Source organism: Cryptotermes secundus, unplaced genomic scaffold (genome assembly GCF_002891405.2).
Source record: "Cryptotermes secundus unplaced genomic scaffold, Csec_1.0 scaffold929, whole genome shotgun sequence".
Classification (NCBI taxonomy): Eukaryota; Metazoa; Arthropoda; class Insecta; order Blattodea; family Kalotermitidae; genus Cryptotermes; species Cryptotermes secundus.
The window spans coordinates 759,660-785,016 of record NW_019725015.1 but is presented as its reverse complement, the minus strand read 5'-3'; the positions used below and the strand labels follow the sequence as shown (position 1 = coordinate 785,016).

The window sequence follows — 25,357 nt, the reverse complement described above, 5'->3', positions numbered from 1 at the left end:
CTTTTTAACTATATGAGTAAGCCTTAATTTCGCTATAGCTCAAGCGGTTAGTCGCTGGCTTCCTACCGCGGCTGCCCAGGTTCGATCCCGGGTCTGGTCAAGTGGGAGTTGTGGTGGACAAAATGGCATTGGGGCAGGTTTTCTCTGAGTACTTTGGTTTCCCCTGCCAATCTTCATTCCACCAATTGCTCCACAATCACCCTCACCTATCATCTGCGGCTGGCACAATAGGCTAGAAGCGGCTGCAGTACAAGGGACTTAGTCCCACCCCACTAGCAATAAAAAAAAAAGCCTTAATTTATGAACTTTAGTGTTGTTCCTCCTTTAAAATTTTAGCCACTATTTACTGTGATACTAAACAAGGAAAGCAGCCATGTCCTTCAGGTATAACTTAAACTTGAGTTCTGGAAAGACACATGTTAATATTCTGGATGATTATTTTGCAATGCTGCACCAAATGAGATGCAGGATAACCAGGAAGGGCAGTGAGAGTGTGGGGATGGTGCTAACCCACGGGAAAGGGCCATGTGATGAAGAAGGGTTGGATGAAAGGGATGAAATCAAACTTTACTTAGTTTGCATCTGTCTCTTAGAGGTCAAGAAGCAGGAGAATTTCAATATCTCAACATATGTCAAACAATTGTAACAGCTTCAACATGCGACATGACTGAACACCAAAAGCCAAAACACAATGTTAGATACACTACAAAAAAGACCTAACAGCAAGAGTACTTTCCGAATTTTTAGAAGATGTCTTTCAGCAACTTCTTGAACAGATGTATGAAATACATGCATTTCATTTAGTTTTAATGGGCAAGTTCATTTCAGTGAGACAGATGTACCATCCACACTTCAAATTTGATTTGGGGTGACTTCTTACTTAATTTGTTTATACAATTAATTCTGGATATCATACTACATCAGCAGAGCTACAGTAAAGTCGGAGCAGTCCAAGATTGTGACCTGGTGCTCTGCTGAGTGCCATGGCACTACAAGGGCACTTCTTTTAAGGAGAGTGCTGTCAGACATTGGTGGCAGTTAATATAACTAATAAAAATCTCTACTACTGAAGTACATATCATTTTCATTAAAAACACACCATTTCACTTCAATAATACAATATTATTCTCATGAAAATACCTAAAACGAAAATAATTTTAAGAGTAGTTACATTGGAGATGTTGCAAAACAAATATGAGAACTTATATAGCATGCATAAATTTTGACTCCTCTGTTTGAGGTGGAAGTGTGAACCCCTTGAAGTATGTGTGCTATCGGAACTGTTCCATCACACACTTCAGTGTTCATAAGTGTGACGCCATCAACAAAAATGGCCCTGTATCATTATTCACAGCATTTCTTTCACCCTAGAACCACATGACAGACTGTCCCGGCACTTTTATTTTTAAGAGTATGCCTCTGTGTGGCAGCACTACACAGGTTTCCATGATATGGTTGCTAAGCCACACTGTGTACCATTTGTACTGGGATAGCAGGCGTTGTGAAACAAATAGAATGACTGCACTACCATGGGGACAGACAGAGTAAAGAATTGTCATTACATACGTGGGTAAGGTACTTCCATGCATAGCTCAAGTACTTTTAAATTGTGTGGGTGGGGGAGACATAAGGTAAATTTAAACAACTGTGGACTCGAAAGAAATTTCTATGAAAATTTGTCTTTACATACATGATGTCATTATGTCCTTTCATGTGAAAATGTTTTCTTGCAAATACTGTCATGTCATATGGATATAATTATAATTCACAGTGCATGCTGATCACTTGGGCACACTTCAGTAGAAGGGACAGCTGAATTTCTCAAACATATACAGAACCAGAGATAAACATTTCTGTTGACATACAAAACTGTTGGTCTCTAACAGAGACCTTATATAGCACATATTTGATTCAGATTATACTAATTAGTGGTTACTATATATGTAACATCTGCCTTACACAATTAAGAAAACCATTCATATCACCCACACTGTGCACTATATATTTCAAATGGCAATTATTTCCCTAAACAGCATTAACTGGTTGGTCTTCATTATCAAGACACAGCATGTTTTCTGTGCAGTAAGAAATGAGTTTCTATATATTATTTGGACTGACTTCATGCTTAAAAAGGTTAAATTATTAAGCTATTCCTGCCCAACAATTCTCTTAGCCCCATGACTACAATGGAAATATCTTTGCCTCATTCACTTTGTCCCTGAAAAAAAAAGCTATATAATACTGCTATTTCCTTACCCCTTCCTCTCTTTTGCACTGGCTTACTCGGAACCATATTTCCTTCCATTTGAAAACAACCCTCTAAAGGGTGGACATTCTTTACGCTGCTTCCCTCACTCCCATTGGCTCAATCAGGGCCAGAGTCCCAGTTATTACTTTCCCTGTATCTGTTCCATTTCTCCCACACTGACATTAATCTCCTATACTGAAGATGGAGGCAACAGACTTTTACAGACTATTAGTAAAGGTCTTCCACATTACAATGTCACATCTCAGAAGACAGTACTGTTGACTCTGTAATGCTAGTCTTATCCAGCAGCATGGAATCTCACCAAGGGAAACCACCTAAACAATATCTGTATATACGTATACATACACTTAAACTCGCTTGCACTTAGGACATCCCTTACATGCTGCCTAATTTAGTTATTCCCTCAAACTAACATGAGTTGATTCTCCAGTTTGGAACTAAATAAAACATGTCAACCCTCAATACCTGTAGTATAATGGCAAAAGGGAAACACAAGAACTTTTTTCTAGTGTGAACTTCTCTATTTATTTATGATTAATTTATAAATATTGTCATTAGTATCAAATGATAGGATTCACAGAGAGTAATGAATTGGAAAGGATGTGGTAAGAAGCAGTCATGTCCACATTTGAGGTACTATCCTGGCAGCCATCTGGGGGTACTGACAAGAACTACGAATGTTGGTCAGGATAGTCAGTCTCCAGGCCAAGATGTGAACATGGGTCCTTCACAATATGAAGAAATGTTAATCATTAGACTGTGAACATTGGTTACTAATGTGAATCTGAAATCAGTTTGGAATTGTGTGATGAATATAATGACTTGGATACTGAAGAAGAGTATTTATTACGTCTATTACAATACTGAATCACCTATATTCAACAGATACATATCAGAGGGCAGCCATGCGACTAACTTACCGGTAGTATTCAGGGAATATCCTAGGAATGCAAAGAATAAAACAAAACGAAGCATCATATATACAGCTGTGCTCATTGAAAGAAACATGCTTCAGTTATGCACTGCACCACATTCACGGGCAGACATCAAAACTGGGGATCTGCCCAACCAATTTCAATGTCTTTTGGGTTTCGCTTCCATTCTGGTGAACTTCAGTAATACATTTTACTCAGTCAGTATGGCAAATAGGATGTGGGCTGGATTATCAGCTGATTGGAGTTTGATTCCCAACAGGGCAAGAGAACTGTTTCTTATTCACAATGTCCAGACTGGCTCTGGGTCCACCTAGGGGCTCTAGCCCCTGAAGTAAAGCAGCCAGGACATGAAACTGATCATTCATGTCCATCTAGTGCCAAGGTTAAGAACACATAACTCCACTGCCCAGTAAGTGTGTATGGCATGAGCTTTAATCAAGTATAGGGGCAAATTTACCTTCAATGAAATATCAATTTTCACCAGAACAGAAAGGACAGGAGAGAAGTCTAGAGAGACAGATGTTGGCAGTACTTGGTGCATCTAGACCACTATGTGAATTCTGCATTCTGTTAACTTGGAATGAGTAACAGTTGACACAGCTGACTGATTCTGGCACACACTATGACTACTGAAACCAACATGGGCACGTCACATGCAGTGTCTTGTAATGCAAACTCTTCAAAGCAAGACCTATGTGTGCCCCTTTCAAAGTACCACAGAAGTGCGGAACCAAACATAATACAGGATCACAGCTGAATCACATATGAGGTTATCACAGCAGTGAATATTAGGATTTCTGTTTTCTGGAATGTAACACATGCTGTGCACTAGATGGTTACCAGTAGTTCAGATGAAGACACTGCCTTCATGTCTAGGGTTGAACCTGAAACCCAAAGGTGGAGGGAGCATGTTCCTCCTAAAACATTAGTAACCTTCTACCAGACTACATGGTGCCACAGCTCAGAAACTGCAATCGTATAAGCAACTAGTCTTGTTTACAGGTGGGGCTAGTGTATCTAGCAAAGGAATGCAGGAATGCATATTGCCATATGTTAACTGAGAGTATGTGCAGGAATCATTTGCATTGCGTTGCTACACACCTCAAGCACAATGACAAGTGAGTCTGGCATCTACTTTGTGCACACCCTACACAAATTTAAGATCATGTGCTTCTATACTCTTTGGAAAAGCTAGAACAGAAATTATTACAATATAAAATGAAAGGATACCAAGAAGGGAATTACACATAAAATGTAATGGAAAGGGACCTACTGGAAGACCTGGAACAAGATCATTCAGCCAGGCACTGAAAGACATCAGGATGAGACTGGAGACTTCTAGATTTTAACAGGATTTGATGATGGTGTATAAAAATCAGGATTACTCCGTTTTTGGACTTGTCCACCGCCTCGTATTCTGAAAAACCATGTTTCGGAAACTGGATCTGTTTCCGTCCTCAGATGAGGGAGCGGGGGGCATTCACTATGCTGCATCCATTAGAAAGAGCTAACCTCAGTCATTGAACCTGTGATTATCAACATTCCTCATTTTATGCTTTCACAGTCATTAACAGTCACTTCTCGGTTCAGTACAAGCTGTAGGCATGGGGAGTATTGCCAACATTTCAGAGGTAAATGGTACCTCCAGCTTCATTCTGAAGGCTGCATGTACCTCTGAAACATCAGCAACATTGCCCACATCTGTGTGGCATAACCATCCAAGAACAAAATTAACATATTTCTGACATACTTAACACAAGAGCAGGAGTGCTTCAGGAACAGCAACACCTGGTTACTGAACCCTGTGGGCCCCTCTGAACATCCCTATTCCCATTACTGCCGCACAACCCTCTGTGTCACCACTGTGTTGCAGACGAACAGCAACATCACCAATTGCTTTTTTATGTCTGAAGACACTTGGCTGATCTCACGCACCTTGGAGTTATATGCAGGGGCTGCTTCTGTGGAGCTGTCAGCACAGACGGTGACTCAGCGTCCTGCAGTGACTTCCTGTAGGCTGCTGCCGCTTCACCCGGGATGTACGTCACACTATTGAAGGAAAGTGGCATTATTTATAGAGAGAAAATGGCCATACAATGCTTCTCAGAATTAATAATTACTTGAAAACCTATAATGCAAAAGGCAGTAGTTTTTATGTAACATGAAAAAAAAAAGAAATGCATATACAATTTTGATCAGAACACCTGAGGGGATGATTCCACTTGGAACCTAAGATGCAGATATGAGGATAACACTAAGGTGGACCTTGCGGAAATAGGGTGTGAGATTGGACTGGATTCAACAGGCTCAAGATATGGCCATTGGCCATGCCATAGCTCAAGTGGTTAGTCGCTGGCTTCACGCCGTGGCCGCCATGGTTCAATCCCGGGTCTGGTCAAGTGGGATTTGTGGTGGACAAAGTGGCGCGGGGGCAGGTTTTCTCCGAGTACTTTGGTTTCCCCTGCCAATCTTCATTCCACCAATTGCTCCAGTCACCCTCACCTATCATCTGGGGCTGGTACAATAGGCCAGAAGTGGCCACAGTACAAGGGACTTAGTCTCACCCCACTAGCAATGAAAAGAAAAAAAATATATGGTCAAGTGGCTGGCTATGTAAGATCTGGCATTCTCACACCGGTGATCATGAAGAGTTATATCTTCTGAGATATAACACCAAGCTGTCCATTGAGAGTCAAATGATGTTTCAGAGGAACATGTCGCCTCCTTCTTCAGGGTGGGAGAATAAGCCAAGCAAGAAACCAACATGAAGCAGGTTTCTTGCTTGGTTTATTCTTTGCTCCTGAAGAAAGCTGCAGCATGTTCCTCTGAAATGTCAGTTCACTTTCAGTGGACAACAAGACAGAACACTTCAAATAAATGGCAGGCTATTTTGAACATGATAGTGAACCTCTAGCTTTCATAAAAGGTAGGGAATTTCTGGAGTAGTGTATTATGTATGAGCTTCTCTAGAAATTTCCTTGCACAGAGTCATAGTGAGGCCACACAAGGAAGTTCTATGGATTGATAATCCTCCCTCTGAATTTCCTTTCAGTTATTGCACTCTCCCACCAACATTCCCCTCTAGTTGTATAGATACTCTGTTTAAACAAATGTTGATAGTGAAAACATTCACTAGTGCCACGCACTTGGGCTAGTTGACACAGTGGGGGGGGGGGCAGAAAAAACAATACTAGACAGTGGGAAAGTGGGAGTCACAAACCCCAAAGCAGCTAAATGACTACACAGTGTTCCAAAAAATCATTTCCTTTCTAAAGAAAAAGGAAGCTGGAGTACCTGAACATCTAAAGCACACAACTGAAACAAGTTACTAATATTATGATGCTTGCTATTCGCATAGTGGATTCTATGGTTCCAAAGGATTAGCTCTTTGTACCACTCACACTACTAACACATGTGTGAAGGAGTCAACGTACTGAGGTACGATTCATCACCTACTGACATCATGCCAAAATATTTTACACACTTGCTACATCATTATCTTCCATTTTGCTTCATAAGACTTTAAACCTTTAAAGCACAGTGGTTGCTATACAAACCACCCCTTTAACATTCTTAAAGGCTACATCTTTCTCACACAGAGAGTTTACGAGAGTCATATAATTCACAAAATAAACAATGATCATTTCCCTAAGCAGTATTAAGTGGCTGGTCTTTGTAATGGAGACAGGGGTGTTTCCTAATGAGTTAGGAACTGAATTTTAAACAATACCTAAATGAACTGCAGTTTTCAAATGGTTAATACAAAGCTGAGTGCCTTTCAGATATCTCTCTACTGTGAACTGTACTAATACTGCTGCCATTTCACAAAGTTTGTGTAGTTCTGGGACTGGGACTGAGATTCAAACAGAATGCCAATCAGTGCCTACAATACTGACATGTCAGACAGACAGGATTACAGATCACAAAGTCCACTGCTGTCTGCAAAAATGATAAAACGATATCTGCCAGCAGCAAGCCCACTGAAACATCAACGATGTTCAGGACTTACAGTTTGGGAACAATATGAAGGAAACCCGTTAAGATTAATAAAAAATCAGGGGGTTCCCAGCAAGCTAGGTAGTATGGGCTGCCTGGATTCTAAATTCTGATTTTGGCGCCGTGTATTCTTCATTTTGGCCGACGTTTCGGAGGAACGTATCGCCTCCATCTTCAGAGCAGGTGAATGGTTTGGAATGCAGAGAGCAGTAGCTGCATTCCAAGCCATTCACCTGCTCTGAAGATGGAGGCGATACGTTCCTCCGAAACGTCGGCCAAAACGAAAAATACACTGCAGAGAGCAGTAGCTGCATTCCAAGCCATTCACCTGCTCTGAAGATGGAGGCGATACTTTCCTCCGAAACGTCGGCCAAAACAAAGAATACACGGCGCCAAAACCCAGAAGACAACTTTCTTCATAGTCATCGCCGTGAAAACCTCAAAACTTAAATAAATGAATTGTTTGGAATTGGTAGCAAATAAAAAGAATGCAACTTCCTGCTTGGCTGCCTTATTCAGTTACTGAGCCATTTGTCCACTAAACCAGTCATGTGTGTGTTTGAATATCAGGTTAATGAGTGTTGCAGTCAAGTGAGGTCCAAGATTCAAATCTAAGCTGGGACAATGGCTACCTTGGCTAAGGTTTTTGTTCCTTCAAGCAGTTGCTGGGATAGTACCTTCCACATCCCTTCCATTTCACTGCTCACTAACAATCTCATCATTGGACACAGGACAGTCTGAGCTACTGATACTGTTGTTCAGTGCACTGCCTTCTCAGTCGTGACACCATGTAGTCTGGTAGATGTTTACCGACATTTTGGAGGAACATGCTGCCTCTATCTTGAGGGTAGAAATGGAAACAGAGCCAGCATGTTCCACCAAAATGTCTATACTTATCTACCAGACCACACAGCAACACAACCCAGGAGACAGTATCTCTGTAGTCTGCCATGAGAAACTAAAATCAAAAACTGTAAGTAAAGGCTACCTACTCACTGAACCACTCACCCACTAAACCTGTAACTCTCTTGTTTAAATATGCACCAATTCACTCACTGTTTCACTCCCTACACTGCAACATCTGCTAGCAACAATGCTACTGCTGCTCCACACTGCTGGTAATCCTGTTAGCAGTAATAGGATACTGTTGTGAGGCTTCCAGAAGGAAGTTGCTATCCAATTTGTCCAACATGCATAAAGTGACCTGCAGTTCTGCCAGCCTTGATGGGACAACTGTTCATTCCTTCCCAAGCTCAAAATAACAACAACAATCATAAATTTCCTCATCATGTACGGTTTACATTCCTCATCACATGATTATCAAGTGTTCAAATTCTTACCCTTTCTTTAGGATGATATGTCTCAACTCACATATGTACAAAGTAACAGACATAAGTAATCACATTTTACTTAGCTTAATACTCAGTTTTTATCAGAGCTCATAATACTTTACAAGTTAAATAACAACAGTGACTTACTGGCTATAATAGTGAACTGTTATCATGCAACAGAATGTTGTTACTTCCCAGTTTCAAGAGAAATTACCTTTGCAAAAGCTGGCCACTTCCAAAAGTTCTATCATCTAACCTATTTGTAAAAATATAACTTTTATGTCTGTTCTCTGCTTTCTCCGACAGACCTAACAGAGACCACATACAGAGACATTATGAAATTCACTCTTTGTTCTTCCCAGTCTGCAAAGCACATATTTTGAACGTGATTGGAACTGTCATTCACACCCTTCTTTTTAAATTACATGACTCAAATTCTTTCTTTCAGTGTTATTCTTTCTTCAAAATTTTAGCTACTATAAACTGTGATAGTTAAAAGGAAATCTGATGTATCTCTGGCAAAAAGTGGATACAAAACTCTTCATCACAGGCTTCTTGCTATTAATTAATTTCATTCGCTTAGTGGGGGGTGGAGTCCAACTGGGTCCACTTGGCACAGCGGCCACTGATTGGCCTATTGTAGCCTGCCCCGGGTGATTATGATGATGGAGAATTTGGTGGAATGAAGATTGACAGGGGAAACCGAAGTACTCGGAGAAAACCCACCCCAGCACCACTTTGACCACCACAAATCCCACTTGACCAGACCCGGGATCGAACCCAGGCCACTGCAGTGGGAAGCCAGCGACTAACTGCTTGAGCTATGGCGCAGCCAGGCTGCTTACTATCTGTATTCAAGACAGGTGAAGCAGTTTCAACATTTCCTCTCCTCACCTATTGTTAGTGATTACAACAAGGCTGAAATGGTCAGTGTAGCATAGACAAGAGGTACACAAAAATTTAGACTGGGAATTCTCATGAGAAGAGATGACACAGTCATACATGGGAGGTTAATAATTACAGAGGAGGTTGTGATGGTGTGAACTGGATAGGGTATTTCTGCAGGGATTTATTAATATTCAAGTCATGTAAGAACAGGCTATTTTGCACCAGACGAATAACTACTAACTTCTGAGCAAAGACCATGTACCATAGCTATAACCTCAAGCAGGAGCTCCAAATACATTTATTCTGCTGGAAGCAAGACAGGTAATAATGTACCTTATATCTGTTGAGAGGAGCTGCGTTCGTCGAAGGATGGCACGGGCCTGCGAGTTAGTCACCTTGCGAAGACTCTCATTGTTAACAGATAACAAGTAGTCACCAGGAACAATGCGGCCATCATGGGCTATGCACCCGCCCCCTGCTACAGCCACTACCAGCATACCATTCACTCCTTTGTCCACAGAGTCTACGCTCAGACCTAAGAAAACAAAAAATGAAACTGTAAATAAAATACCGTAGTTCTGTTTCATGTAGTAAGGGCCCCTACTCAGTTTCCAGCCCAGGGTTTGTTATCGGTGGCTGCAATTTTTCATAATTTTCTTCAGTACTCTACGCAAATTATAAGAAATACCTTCAAACAGGACACAAGTGCTTCCTTCCACATAATTAAAAATCAATACAATCAACCTTCCATTCAATGCCACATAATGTATGCACTGAGGAAAGGACTGTTAACTTCAAAAGAACAATGGTTACTATAAACCACCTCTTGTAGCACACGCATGCATAGAGAGACAGCACTTCAGCCCCAGAGTTTCTTTATACATTTTGAATAAATCTCAGAAGAAACAATTACTTCCCTATACAGTAATAGCCCACTGACCACACAACATCATATCCTAGATGGCCATAATCTTCAAAGCCATGGACTTCATCATTTACAGAAACTTCTGTGCTTCGTGGCTCCTGACACATTGAAACAAGGGGACCTATCTGTCACACAAACAAGCTCATTCTGAAATACTTCATCGAAAAACGTTCTCCCAAACCACACGGCAGAATATTCCAAAATGTAACAATCTCCACACTCATCACCGTGAGAACCTCAGCATACAATGGCCTGCCGATTCTTACCAAGGGGTTCCGCCCCTTTACGGACTCGGATGTCCAGCTCGAGGGAGGACGGAAGCTGCAGAACATCTGCTGCCCATGCTGCTGCCACTTCCTCCTCCTCTAGCTCTTCATCTGTCAGCTCACCAGAAGGCGTTTGGTGTGAGGCAATGAGGCGTTCTGTAGCTACCGGAACCATAAGCTGGAAGTATGAAACATGGTGTGAGAGCAGAGGCACAACCCACAAAACAAACTAATCCACCATCTGGTGGTTGCATTGTTTGTTTCACATCTTACTTATCATACATCTACCTATACGTAGGGCAGTCAAAACGTTCCTGGAATTCCCCTGCAGACGGAGAACGAGTGCACACACTGTTGTGGTGGGAAGCTCAGCATGTTTGCACACAGGTGCAACAGGTCTGGACAGGTTTCAGTGTGCAGTGTCGTTACTGTTCCGTTTGAATTAGACGTGAGTGTTGGCCATTTGGCGCAATGTCACAGTTCGAACAGGGTGTGAACATCAAGTTCATGTGCAAATTGGGAAAATCTCCTTCAGAGACGCTATCAGCCCTGCAGCAAGTTTACAGTGATACTGCACTAAAGAAATTCACAGTTTACGACTGGTTTTCCCGGTTTAAGAATGGGCAGGAGACGTTAGAGGATGACGAGCACAGGGGGAGACCTTTGACATCCAGAACTGAAGGAATGATTGGAAAAGTGTGACAACAAATTCGATGTGACTGAAGAATGACCATCGCGGAGTTGGAGCAAGATGTTGGTACTGTTACTGGCCATTTCTATGCGCAAGTTTTGCAGAGGTTGCGCGATGTGGTTCAGAAGAAGCGGCGCGACAAGTAGCAGGGACAGTGGTTTCTGCATCATGATAATGCACCGAGCCACACATTGCTTATTGTGCAGCAATTCCTCAATGAGAAAAACATGCCTGTCATCACTCAACCACCGTACTCTCCAGATCTTGCTCTGAGTGACTTTTGGCTGTTCCCTACTCTGAAAATGGGCCTCAAGAGGACATGTTTCGCAACCATGGAGGTCATCAAATTGAATGCGATGGCTGAGGTCCGGAAGATTCCAAAAGAAGCCTTCCACTGCTGCTTCCAACAATGGCAGGATCGATGGAGCAAGTGTGTGCACGTGCAAGTGTCTTACTCTGAAGGTGATTAGGTAAGCATTGCCATATGTCCTACCATTAGAGTGCTATACCACCATTCCGGGAACTTTTTGACTGCCCCTTGTATACAGTCAGGCTATCACACAACACGTCGATTCTGCTATGTATCAATACAACAATCAGTTTGTTATATCAAACACTACATGTTCTGATCATGGTTGACGATCCTCAGGTGTGTACATATAAATTCATTGCATTATATTACTGAGTATACAATCAGCATGGACCCATTTTAGTTGTACAGTTAAAAGTTAAAAAAATATGTATTAACAGCATAAAATTATATACATACGAGTACATACAATGTGTATATATAACACATAAAATGTGAACAGTATACTGAATTGTAATTTGGTGGTGTGTTTGTATTCTGTGTGGATTTATGTGTTGTATTTATAATATTATATGTAGTTGGTAATGTCAGTATGACTATAGTGTGGTTGGGATATATTCATGTTTTCTTCCACCTGTATAGCTCATATGTATATGCGTATATGTTTATTAATTTGTCATTATGTGATTTCTGTGGAAACCAAATGAAAAACTAATCTCTATTAGCTGTGACAGAACGATAATATGGCAGCCACAACGGCCATGTTTCACTCAGTATCAGAGTGTTGACCTTTACTGAAAAAAAAGTAAAAAAGCACCTCTAAGGTATTATTATTATTAACCTTATTCTTTCAAGATGTCTTTCTAGAACCTGTATAACAGTGATTTCAGAATGTCCCTTGAGGGCTGTATCAGTGGAAGGGTTATCTCTGGAAATTGCAGTTAGAGATGGGAACTGTCAAATTTTCATGCTGAATTTTCAGCAGGCATTTCAATAGCACTATTGAAGTTATATGTGATATGATAGGTCTACAGCCAAAGGGACATATGTGAGTACATGAAAGAAAATTAACACAGAGAACACATCACAATAATATCTTTTAAACGTTGCAGATACGAGAAATCAACATTCACACTAACACACACGAAACTACATGAAACGCGAACACAACTCTGCCGCTGAAGTTTGTCCTAATGGGTCCCATAAGAAGACTGGAATTAACCGGTTTTATTAAATTTAATAATAAATTTGTAATTTTAATTTTAACTAAGGAGTACAAATAAATAGCTACATACAATTGTGACATGCAGTACAGTACAACAGTTTTGCATAGTGACAGACATCTGATGATGGCCATGGATGGCCAAAACATGTCGTAAACGAAGAATTAAAGTGACTATAGCCTTTTGTGACAGAAATACATATTGTATGAAATTGTTGTTGTACAAAATATATTTTTTACATGAACATTTTGTAAGAAGACCTGGGGTTCTCATCACAGTGGATATTAAGGTTACATTCTTCTGGTTGCAACATCACATAATTAGCACTGTTTGGAAGTAACATGCTGCTTCCATCCTCAGAACATGACAGTTCTGCTCCAAAGCTTGGGTATCCATTTATCTGGCTACATGACATCACACCCAACAAGGAAGTAACCTTAATATTCGTTGCCATGGAAATCCTATTCTCACAGAGCATCAACCTCTACTATTCATACATGCTGTAACATAAGACAAAACTAAGCATTTACTAGTACAAAATGGTTGAGAAAACTATCAGAAGGCCCACAAGACCATGAGGCACACTGAAATATGACTACAGAAGTGGTAAGAGAGTCACCATGACCAACGAAAATTCAGAAGGTAAATTAGAAATTATAGTGTGGGAACAGCTGAATAGAAACAGTATGATTTCAGTATCACTCACTTGCAGGAGGTCACCACTGATGTCCTCATCAGTGCTGCGCTCTACCTCATCTTCTGACCCTGGTGGCGGACTTTGAGGCACTGGCGGGGGCTCCTGAAATCATCACATCACACGACTTAAAGCAAAATCACCAGCATCAGTAGATCACAGCAACTATGTCAAATGGTCTTTTGCCAGTGACCAGGGGAGAAAATGGCTTCACACGGCCCAAGATGAGGATCCAGATGAAATTTTATTCAGATATAAAATGTCTATTTGTTTGTAATATTCAAAGTGGAAAATATATTTCTGTGAAATTAATCATATGAACTGAATAAATCCCTTTATGCACACACTTAATAAAAAAAGTTCTGTATGGCTTAAATGAGTGTCGATCATATCCTTTCAGCCATCCATTTATACAACTTTTTGAAGAAAGTCATTTCTTGCTATGAAAGAAAAAAGGTAAAGTTGTTCCTGTGACCTGTGGCTCTTTTCCTGGGAGCAAAGTGACTGGAGCATGAAGCTGACCACTCACCTCCATCCAATGCCAAGATTAAGACTGGTGGAACTATACCTCCATTTGCATGTCTTCATGGCAGTACTTAACTAATTAAGCACAGGGACAACTTTGCCTTAACTTGCCATTATGTTATTATATATGTTAGCAGTCATAGCTGGCAGCAGGTATGAAAATAATCAGTAGGTGGCAGCAATAAATGGCGGTGGACGATATGCCTCAGCCGATATTGCAGTGTTCACCTTTATCAAAAAACAATCATATGGTACTCCCAGACAGCAGCACCAGTTAGTTCATACTGTCAATTTACGAAGTCAGTACGTTAAACAGCTGCAGATATCTTTTCATGCCTTTCCAGTTCACAGCTTGCATGTTCATCAGTGACTCTAGTGTATAACTGTGGATCACAATGCAGTAAGCACAGTGTGACCATGATATAACAATGGCAACGGTTTCCTGTTGAAATGTCACCATGCATTATGTTAGTTAACACAGGAGTTAAAGAGACTTGGCTACCAAACAAGCTGGCTCAGTCAATAACAATTCTGACTTGTATTCTGAAGAGATTCTTTGAATCTCAGATGGGACATTAACCATCCTGAGTCATTTCGTGGTTTTCCTCAGTCCTGCCAGGCAATTAGGCCATTACTGCTTCCTTCCATACCCATTCCAACTCATTATTCACTATCATTTTAATTTTAATCTACTTATATATCAAATTGTTAATATTCAGAATTAACTTGACTTGTCATATATCATGTACAATGATCTACAGTGACGAAATCAATCAATCAATCATCCAGTCATTCGAAATGGCATGTCTTCAGGTTACTGACAGCACTGTTATATAAACACAAACGAAAGAGAAGGAAAAGACTGCAGCCATGAACTTATTTTCCCGGGTTCGAACGCCAGGGAAATGTCCGAGTCTGACACACATCATCAGTCAGTGTGCCTCACTGCATGTTTCAGAACTGCGGGGCTCACGTGAATGAGAACACGGGACAAAGAAGAACTGAACTAGATAACCTTTTTTTTTCCCCCTCATGGGGTGAGACTGAATCCACTTGGTACTGCGGCCACTGTTTGGACTATTGTACCAGCCCAGAAGATAGATGATGATGATTGTGGAGCAATCGGTGGAATGCGAATTTGTAGGGGAAACCGAAGTGCTCGGAGAAAACTTGCCCAACTGCCACTTTGTCCACCACAAATTCCACATGACCTGACCCGGGCTCGAACCTGGGCCGCCGCGGACTACATAACCTTACAATGTATGCAAATACAACGTCCAATGCAACGTTGTGAGACGATCTGAACCAGGGGAACGCAAACTGTTCAGAGGTCTGTCCACGGTTCAAAATACGAAGCCCAGTGTGGGCACCTAATTGTAACTGAAGACCTAGACGTAGATGATAGGACACTGCTAAAATTTATTTCAGATAAACAGGGTGGTGACGTGCACTGGCTGTATCTAGCGCAGAACAAAGGCTAATGTCCGGCTCCTGTAAACATGAAAACAAACCTTCGGGTTCTATGACGGGCGAGGAATTTGCTCCCCATGTACTCTTCTCCCTCGAAGTAGTTGGGCTTCTACTGTCACGCAGCGAGAACCCCAAATTTCACAGGAAAAATGCTGGCATGCTGAACGACTGACTGCTTCAGGAACACCCTATACAGATCTTTTTACTACGACGAAAATTGTCTTTTCGCTTTTATAATAAAACCGCAAATTGTGACTGCCACCCCCTTCCAGGCGCACGCGCAGTGCGTGGGGTCGGACGGGCTCTGCCAGACATGTCGCTGTCGCACAGAGCCAGTGTACAGTGCTCAGTGACACGGGTGGGAGGGGTTAACATGACTGTCGTAGACTGGATCATCACACAGCCTATTCTATTTTATCTGTGGTTTATTTACCGATGTTGCCAGCAGCTCAGACTTCATAGCACCTAACTGATTAGTCAATGCGGAAGAGAGCGGGAGTGCCCTAGTTTGTGGTACTATCTCGGCATGTACCTGTAGGCACTGAGGAAAATTATGGAAAATCTCAATCAAGGTAGTCGGTGCATCGGCCGGGAGTGGAACCGGACACCTCACCAATACAAGTCAGAAGCGCTACCACGCCGGTCAGCTGCTCAGTGACTCCGTGTTTTCCGGTATTCTCCGTTTGTAACGTTTCCGAGGGTGCGTCATGAAGGCTGTTACGTTCGAGAGCTACCAGATTCCATTTGTAGCACCATCAGACATGTTACCAACACTGCGGAGGGTGAAGATGGCAGGCCCGTCCGATACGCTGATACCCACTACCAGACTACACGATGTCATCAAACAGACGATCTCTGTCGAAATTTTCATTGCGGTAAAAACTTCGAACCCCATGTGCAGTGAAAGTCAAATAATTGGGGAAGTATTCGTAGCCTCATTTAAACTGCGTGGTCACATGCTACACCACAGGAATGGCGCACACGCACTTGATCCCAAAGTGTTCCAGCAGATGTGTTCACAGCTGAATTTGTTTTGCTTTCAGACCTTTTGTGAAATTCTTTGGGGGTCGCAAATGGCCCCACCCATCTTAGTGAATACGTTCCAGCGATCCAGTAATGCATTTCTGCACACCTCACGGAACGCCAAGGTTCAGCACCGTGTTCAAAAAATCCCACCATTCAATCCATTTATAATTTCATTTCACTGTGATCCCATTTTAAAACTACCTTCTCATCTCCACCTTTGAGATTTCTTAAACAAAGGCGTATATTTCTCTTGACTCCCGTGTGTGCTACTTATCAGTAGGCTCTCATGCTGCAGTCTGCAACATCTCTGACGTCACGTCGTACCTTCGGAGAGCAACCGTACGCAAGAAAAGTCCTATGTGTTCAGCGAGACTTGCATGGCCAGTTTAGTCTCCATTGTGTAATGAAAATGTTATCTACGAGGGAGAGTCAGTAAATAGGTCACAAATGGATATAAAACGTGAAACATGCGATATTCTAGTCCGAAAAAAAAAAAACATTTATTTCTCGACATATCCTCCACCTACACTGATACATTTGTCCCATCGCTTTACCAGTGCGTCGAAACCCGCAGCATAGAAGTCTTTTGACTTTTGTCTCAGCCACTTGCACCTGGTCGGGCATCATCTGCTAATTCCGAACGTCCTTCGGAGAATTTCTGGACCCAGTTGTGAACCGCTTTACGCGACAAACACTTCCCACCATAAACAGGAAACATTTCTTTGCGAACATCCTTTGCATTGAGATCTTTTGCCCACAAAAAGAACGCTGCTTTTCGCTAATACGCCTTCAAGCACGGTCACCATTCTAACTACTGAAACCAGCCTCTGAACATGCGCATGAGGGTCTGCTACCCAGACTGTCATGAGGGTGGACTGTGCTGCTACCTAGTGATACATACAGAAAACCTATTACGTCCATTACAGCTGTTGTACTTCCATTTGTGACCTATTCACTGACTCGCCCTCCTAAAAACTTTCTAATCATGACGTAACGATATAAGTCACAATCTGATGATGGCCCACTCTCATATAATTTATACATAGCTCGAAGACAGGATTCTTCATAGTCACCGCCGCGAAAACCTCAAATCTTATACACGCCGTTTACTCGTAACCAGTGTATTCTGTTCTTGATATCAATCAATATGACAGCATGTATGTCAGGGAAACCTCAGGGAACTTTTCTTTTCTTTTGTTTGCCAGACGGCAGTTAGAAGTTGGTATGTAACCAGAGGGTCATGCAACCGGTCATCTTGGCTTTCCTCTACTTTCAAGCAAGTGGTTCCCAAGCTGCAGGCAGCTACTGCAAGCTTCCCGTCCAGACCTCCCAACTGAAATCGACCACAATTAATTCGCTTGCTGGGGAGACCACCAAATATCATTCGAAATTAGGCAACTCACTGGTAACCAGAAAATCAAAATTTCGCAGCCCTTTTCTTACTCCACAATTTCTTGCCACTCTTTAAGAAGTGATCATCTTCCTCCCCTCGAATTCAAACGTCTTTCCGCTTTCGCCTACTCTTGCACCACTCTAACAGCTCCTAACAGCTGTTCACAAAACTTAAGGCGTAACGCGAAATAAGTACCGCGATTACGCGATCACTACCAGGCAACATGGCGGGCGACGGCGTGGCGTATGATCTTCTGGGTTGTAAAGCCGTGTACTTAGGACAGCCCGACGTTTCGAAAGAACATGCTGCCTCTACAGTGTCAAAGGTGGAAGAGTAAGCCATGCAAGAAACAGCAGAAGCAGGTGGTAAACTGAGGGGAAGATGGAGGCTATATATTCCTTCGAAACGTCGGGCTCTCCCCAAACTACAGGGATCATGGCCATCGCTGAGACAACCTCAGAGCCAACAAATGTCCTTTCCTTTTGAAAACTACCGCCCGATTTGCGATGACGCTTTCGGTAACGCATTCACGGCATGAAGTTTATCAAAATGAGGAGAAATGGATTTCGTAAGTGAACTGCTAACGAAGAAAACCCTACCTTACAAGGGAAGAAGGCTGCAACCTCTCTATCAGCCACGGGCGGCACGTAGATCCAAGTGATCCTACAGTACAGGTAAATGTGCAGACATAACTGAATGGCCACACCGTCAATGTGTTATCATTCAGATAAGGACAAGGTTTATCAGTGCAAGCCGACTCTTAACGCTGAACGTGGAGAAGTGTTTCGGTTATGTATGCCATGGCAATGAAATCCATTTCAGTATGCCACGGTTGCTATGGTTACCGCATTTCGTTGAACGCTGTGCCCTATTGATTAACATTCCTGTTTCGTACGCGGGAGGTGGCGGGTTCAAATCTCGACTACCCTAAAGTTCTCTTCAGTAATTCTAAGAAATATCAGGATAGTACATTACTTACAAGGATTCTGTCAATACAACAACACAGCTTCTGTACTGTAAAAGTTAGGAACTTCTTGTGGGATGTGAAGCCGTGTAATCTGGTATGCCGGATGCGCGAGAGGGGAGGGTGCGTGAAAGACAAGGGTAGAGGCACTGTTCTTGCCTGTCTCTCTCGCGCCCTCACTTGTTCGGTCTAGTCTTCAATATTTCGTGTCTGCACATCGAAGACAGGGCTCTCAGACTTTGATGTGGCCGAGATGACGTATCCCCATTAAATCCGTAAGATAAGCGGGTTTACGTAACACGCCGTTGCCTAGGAACATAAACCCGACAGCAACTTACCGTGTCTTCCAGGTCGGGCGAGAGGGAGCCAGAGCTGCTGAATATGGAGTGGTCGTCCAGAGTGGGCGTGGCCTGGCTGAGGCCTTCCAGAAGCTCCTGCAACAAGAAAACGAGTGGTGATACAGGGGCTACTGAGCTCGCTCAGGCCCTGGAATACTATTCGCCATTACTGAAACCCGCCACTGGGCACAATTTAAGTAAGTAAAAAAGTAAAGTTATCCTTGTACAAGGCCGTGAAGGGCCATAGGGTTGTGAGACGTTGAGGGCCCCACATTATCTAGACAATCGGCTCAAAGATGGCGGTAAGGTTGTCAGCCTTACGCGCCGGCCGCGCTTTACTCCCCAGGAAAATTATTTAATTAATTCCTAGTACTCATTTCTGTTAGAGGCTGAGTCAACCCCAGGGCCTAGTGCGGCCGGAAGGATTAGGGCAATTGAAAAAAAATTCGATGATTTCATCGGGACTTGAACCCGCGACCTTCCGGCTTGTAGCATAGCCCCTCTACCAGCTACAATCTAAGACCCATCAAAATGCCTCCCTTTAGTCTCTCTCCGTCCTGACCTTCCGAGTGGCTGCGTTTCGAGAGGTTTCCCCAGAAACACTCTCTGCCTGCACCCCTTCTTTTCCGCAAGCTATCAGAACCTCCTTCCCACATTTCGTAGCATAACAATATGAGATGTTCTCTATAAAGCATTACTTCATACTTCTGTACTGTCCCAAATTATCCACTGATTTCAGCCTTATTGCGTTCAAATATTTTAGCCTTTTCACGAAACGTGGTAATTACGTGTACCACCTACTTTAACTTTAAGAAAGAACTTGCATTTGTTCACAGTGTATTTATGCCCATCGTATGATTCTAACAATAAACACCTATTAACTCTCTTAACGGCATTAACCGGCTGGTCTTTGAATTGGGAAGACTAAATTTTTAAGGGCGTTCGCATCTCCGCGAAGCGTCTATTGTGTTAGCTCAGTCCATCGGTCCTTTTATATGAAACAACTCCAGAATCGGTGGATGAATTTTCATGAAATTTGGCACTAGAGGACTGTAAGAAGAACTGCTGAGACACTTCAATTTCCCGTTCAGGTTCAACGATCTTCTACACGAATCTCCGCGTGTCTCGATGGAAGTCGCTAAATATTTATCGGAGGGTGAACAAAGCTTCGAACAACCGCTGCAACGACAAATGAAACACACATTTTTTTTTTCTGCAAGTCTTACAGCACTCGCGTGGAGCCCAAGCTGTATTTAAAAGCATACTGCCAGAGATCACGGTAGAGTTACTGCTGCTCTTCCTCACTCGCCTCATGATACAGACACCAAAAGCCTGCGCCTGCTTCCTCCTCTCGGTTTATACCGTAGAATCTGTTTCGGTGTTCTTTCATCAGTCATTACGTCCAAATAGTTACAATTTCGTCGGTGTTAATACATTTTACTTTATATTCGATTCCCGATGAGGTCACTGGATTTCTCAATTGACCTAATCCTTCCAGCCCCATTATGGCCCCTGGGGACGACTCAGCCTCTAACAGAAATGAGTACCAGGGATCTTGCTCAGGGGTGAAGTGCAGCAGGGGCGTGAGGCTGACAACCTCGCCGATATGTGAGCCGATGGTCTAGAAAATGTGGGAGCCTCGACGTCTCACAACCCTATGGGCCTCCACGGCCTGTTACAGGGACAAGTGTACCTTTTTTTATTTAACGACCCTCTCAGCATTGAGAATATACAAACGTCGGTTGATAGGATGATCACTTAGACGGGATATGGAAGTGGTCGTAGCTTAAACGTATTACTCTTCCCGCATTTGTCTGGAGGGACTGAAGGTACTCTCAAAAACTTATGATGGCCAGTGTCTTGGTCTAGATTCGAACCGAGCACCTCCCGAACACAAACCCAGAGCATTAATGCTAGAGCAGCATGTTCTGTTTGCACGTCCTGCGTACCACGTGCCAGGTCTACTGCAGTCCTCAAATGTCCCGAACTGTGTCATCTCCACTGACTGTACGTGTATTCTGCTCACATGTTCCGCCTGTCCTAGCCGTTATACTGGACCATCACTTTCATACGGCCTCTTAGGAACCAATTAAAAATTAAGAGTTCTGTCTTCTGGGATATAACGTTGTGTCACCCGCTGAAGTCAACCGACGTTTGGGGGGGGGGGACATGTCGCCTCCATCTTCAGGGTTGAAGAGTAAGGTAAACGAGAAACCAGCATGAAGCGGGAACAAGAAAAGCCAGCTTTGTGCTGGCTTCTTACATGGCTTACTCTTCGAACCCTGAAGACAGAGGCGACATGTTCCTCCGAAACGTCGGCCGACTTTCAACAAATTACACATTGTTATAACTCTTCATGACCACAGCTTTGGGAACCTCACATCCTACACCAATTAAAAACGTCTTAAAAATAAACCAACGCTGAAGCAGTAAGCAAATTCAGAGAACTCCCAGCAACACGAGTGCCAAAATTCACAGCTGTGGAGCATGTACTTACATAGGAAACTGCACCTAAATCTGATGAAATTTCGGTTTACGGCTTCCTCTCAAAACAAAACAGGTCATAAACTTCGTGCCGTATTCCGGAGGCACTTACTTCGAATCTCGGCCCATGATCAAGCTATCTAGTCTCCATGTTTCTACTCAGATTCTGGAGGAAAATACGGGGCAGGCTAAACTTGCGTCCGGGAATAATTCCGTAGCATGCCACGAAGACATATCAAAAACTGCCGGTATAGCTCCACAAAATCTTGACCTGGGCGACAGATAGAGGCGAGCTCACGCTCCTGGCGCTTTACCCCAACGGGAAGAGCCCCGGTGCCTACTGGATAGGATGATTGGTCTGGACGCGACGGAACATGGAAAATCTATGGTCCTGCCGGGAATAGAAACACCGGTGGTACGTTAAGTAGGCCACTAGCGTAGCCATCCAAACTTATCATACAAATGGCATTGTTCGATCTAATATAATCCACGCTGTTGCTTTAAATAATAAAGGAACGAAAAGAAGCCGAGGGCTCACTGCATTGAAGGTGGCAGACCGAGTCGGGAAGTATTATGCGCCATCTGTGTGCACAATGTGCAACTATTACCACTCCTTACTATGACATTCACTGTCCTGGACAGCCGAATTTCTGGCTTTAACATACCGGGTTCAATACCAGACATACCCCGGCTGTCAAGATCATTTCTTCCCCGTTAACGAAAGCGGTCGCGGTCTGACCGAAGTACTGTTTCGGAATTTACCTGAGCAGGATAGCAGGTATACCAGCGGAGGTTCGAATTGCGCTCCTCTTCGCCACGCTGCTCGGTCTGGGAGAATGATTACAAGTGATGAATGTGAAAGGATGCGGAAGTTAAGGTACTATCGCAGCATGCCTGGAAAGCTACATATCCTTTCCAATTCATTAGACGCCGTACAGTCTAAGCTGCTGATAAGCGGCCTCCGTAACGTTCCCACCTCATGACTCGTAGTACGCGGGTTCAAATACCCGGCGGAGGTCGTCGAATTTTTAAGGGCGGAAAAATTCAGGGAACAAGTCCTCCGAGAGGGACTTTAAGCTATGGGTCCCGTGTCGTAGCTTTACGGCACGTAAAAGAACCTCATATCTCCAAAGGAGGTCACTGAGCCAAATTACGGACGTTTCCCGCCCAACAGCAGTCTCTAATACCTCTGGTAGATGGGGGAAGCATTATAGATACCTCTCAGCTGGTAGAGCCGGTCTCGCTGGCTGGGCGGGACTGATGGTAAGCACCAGTACCGGTAGGACATAGAGACTGGTAGAAATCATAGAGGGAAGCACAATGGACCAATACAGGTCTAAGTGCATGGGGAAACCCACCCTCTTCAATAACTAACTAACTAAGCTGCTGATAGCGTCGTCAAATGGGTCCCTTGTCACCAAGACATGTCACAGACGGGGATGGCCGACAAGAGGTGATCATCCTGCTTGGGGGTTGGGCGGGAGACTAACAATTTATTACCGTGAAAATGACGTAGGTAATGGGTCTTTGGACGCCGTGAAAGGGGGTAATTTGAGTAGCTGAGCAACTGTAAGCTTCTTCGGAAGAACTCTGCTCCATTGAGTTAGTTGGTAATAAATAAATGAACTGGGGAGAAGAGCGCTGTTCACAACGGCCCGGTGACTCAGCACGCTTACTGGCACGCAATGAATGCAGACAGAAGATTGCCTTCAATTTTACGAGCACATAAGCCAACGAAAACGGAATAGGTTACACAATTACGTCACCGGTACCTTGTAAAACTTGTTCCCCAAGAACAGCTGCTTTTGTCTTGCAAACATGCAGAGTGCCGCTTCACCGGTACAGTCCGATGTAAATGCTTGTAACATGCGTTCGAGAGAAATCAGATGCACTTATGCTTTATTTAACAACGCTGTCAGTTGCTCTGACTGTGGAAGGTTTAGTTGAGATTCTATACCGACATCTGCCTGGAAGGACTTTAGATATCCACGAAAACCCCCAGGACAGCCAATATATGGGCAGGGGATCGAACTGGGGACGTCCTGCGTACATGTAAAAAGCGTTAACGCTTGAACCAGTTTGTTGGGTTTCAGGTTAGAGATTTGAACCTGGGGCCTCCGGCTAACCGCTGGACCGAGACACACCCATGTGTATATCGAAATGTGCTCGTGAGAAAGTGGACTTCGTAAGGCGAGCTGTAGGGACAATGTGGACCTCGCGGATATGAATGTCCTGGCATTTACTGCTTACATTCCGCGCTCGGGTCTTCTACCGAAACTGTAATACGGCCGCCATGAAAAACAGGGCTGGCTAAATCTTCCAAAATTGTTCTTGTTTCCAAAGTTCACGATTTAGGAGACTGGAGTGGTCACATCAGCGGTAGGCCGCGTTAGGGGTTGCAAGTGTTTTGCCTCAACACAGTAGTGTCACATGCAGTATGTGACTTTAGACGGGGTTTGGATTGGTGAATAGATTTATCGACCACTTACAAGTCGTAACTACATATAATACTATCGCTGATTTCTACACTTTACAGAATCACTACACGTTAAGTTTTCTCTAGCCTGCTACTGGACGTTTCCTGGCAACGGCTTCTAACAATGGCTATTTCACTGCAGTGCCTCCGCTAGAAGTTTCCTGGTAACAGATGTTAACAATGGATATTCCTCTGCTTCCGTGCTCAAGTCCCACACAGAAATGCCAACTATCAACTGACTTGTTTGCCCCACATCTCTTCTTTATCACCCCTCGGCACGGACCGCATAGGCAACACTGTTCATTCTCATACGCTAATTTACCGCTTTCTGTTACTGCGGGAACGTGTTTCCCGAGCCGTTACCCACAAACTGGTCTGGTATAACTGGTTATCCCACGATCGTTGCGTAGCAACGGCTATAGACGCTACGGTATTTTAAAGTATATTTTAATCAGCGGAAACATATAATGTGCGCGACGAATTCCATTACCGACCGCATCAGTGCGACAGATGGTGCAGCTTGTAGTTGCTAATGACATCTATTACAATTTCTAGTTTTAAAAAACATCGGAATACAGTAATAACAACATTACAGGAACGCTTTCACAATACTCTGCCCTTGGTTCCGACATATTTCAGTAAAATTCCTTTCTGTGACCGTCGAATTGTTCCACGCGGGTGCGACGAGGGACAGACATGGCGCAGCTGGGAAGCTAGCGGCATCTTGTTCCGGAAGTGCCGGCCGGCCGACCGGAAGCCTAGTAGCGGCGCACGAGTGTCCAGTTCCTTGTACAGGATCTGACGCCGTGCACGTTACACACGACACGTGAGTCAGAAGTGAAGTTGTCTGGCGCGTTATTTAAAGACACCGCAACATCCACAAGTGGTAGGGTTGCTGGAAAAAAAGCTGTTAGTACTGTTCCTTTGTATTCGGCATGTCCCGTGTTCGATTCTCTGCCTGGTGGTTATACCCAGATTTTGTTCTTTTCCAGGAGTTGTCTCTTCATGAGGAACATTTTTTTTTGTGTTTATAAGCGTTTCTGCCATGCACTATTTGGGAGAAATAGAGCGGGACGGACAGACGGACGTGTGGCTACATCTGGAATTTGCATGGAGAGAGACCGAGGAAAACGAAATACTTCAGTCAGGATAC

General features: G+C 43.4%; 1 protein-coding gene across 12 annotated transcripts in view; it reads right to left on the bottom strand.

The window, feature by feature from the left end:
* LOC111863250 (multiple PDZ domain protein) overlaps positions 1-25,357 on the bottom strand; it is a 150,410-nt gene that overhangs the window by 59,598 nt on the left and 65,455 nt on the right. For 11 of the 12 annotated variants that reach the window (XR_002842565.2, XM_023849394.2, XM_023849391.2 and 8 more), the window contains 6 exons: positions 19,245-19,340; positions 13,541-13,633; positions 10,611-10,788; positions 9,753-9,954; positions 5,140-5,253; positions 3,190-3,210 (listed from right to left, as the gene is read on the bottom strand). Coding sequence is in view for 11 of the 12 variants with exons in the window: in XM_023849394.2 (XP_023705162.1) it covers positions 3,190-3,210; positions 5,140-5,253; positions 9,753-9,954; positions 10,611-10,788; positions 13,541-13,633; positions 19,245-19,340 (704 nt within the window). In the remaining variant the exon portion in view is untranslated. The remainder of the gene's footprint in view (positions 1-3,189; positions 3,211-5,139; positions 5,254-9,752; positions 9,955-10,610; positions 10,789-13,540; positions 13,634-19,244; positions 19,341-25,357) is intronic. The other variant, XM_023849395.2, reaches the window with a different exon arrangement.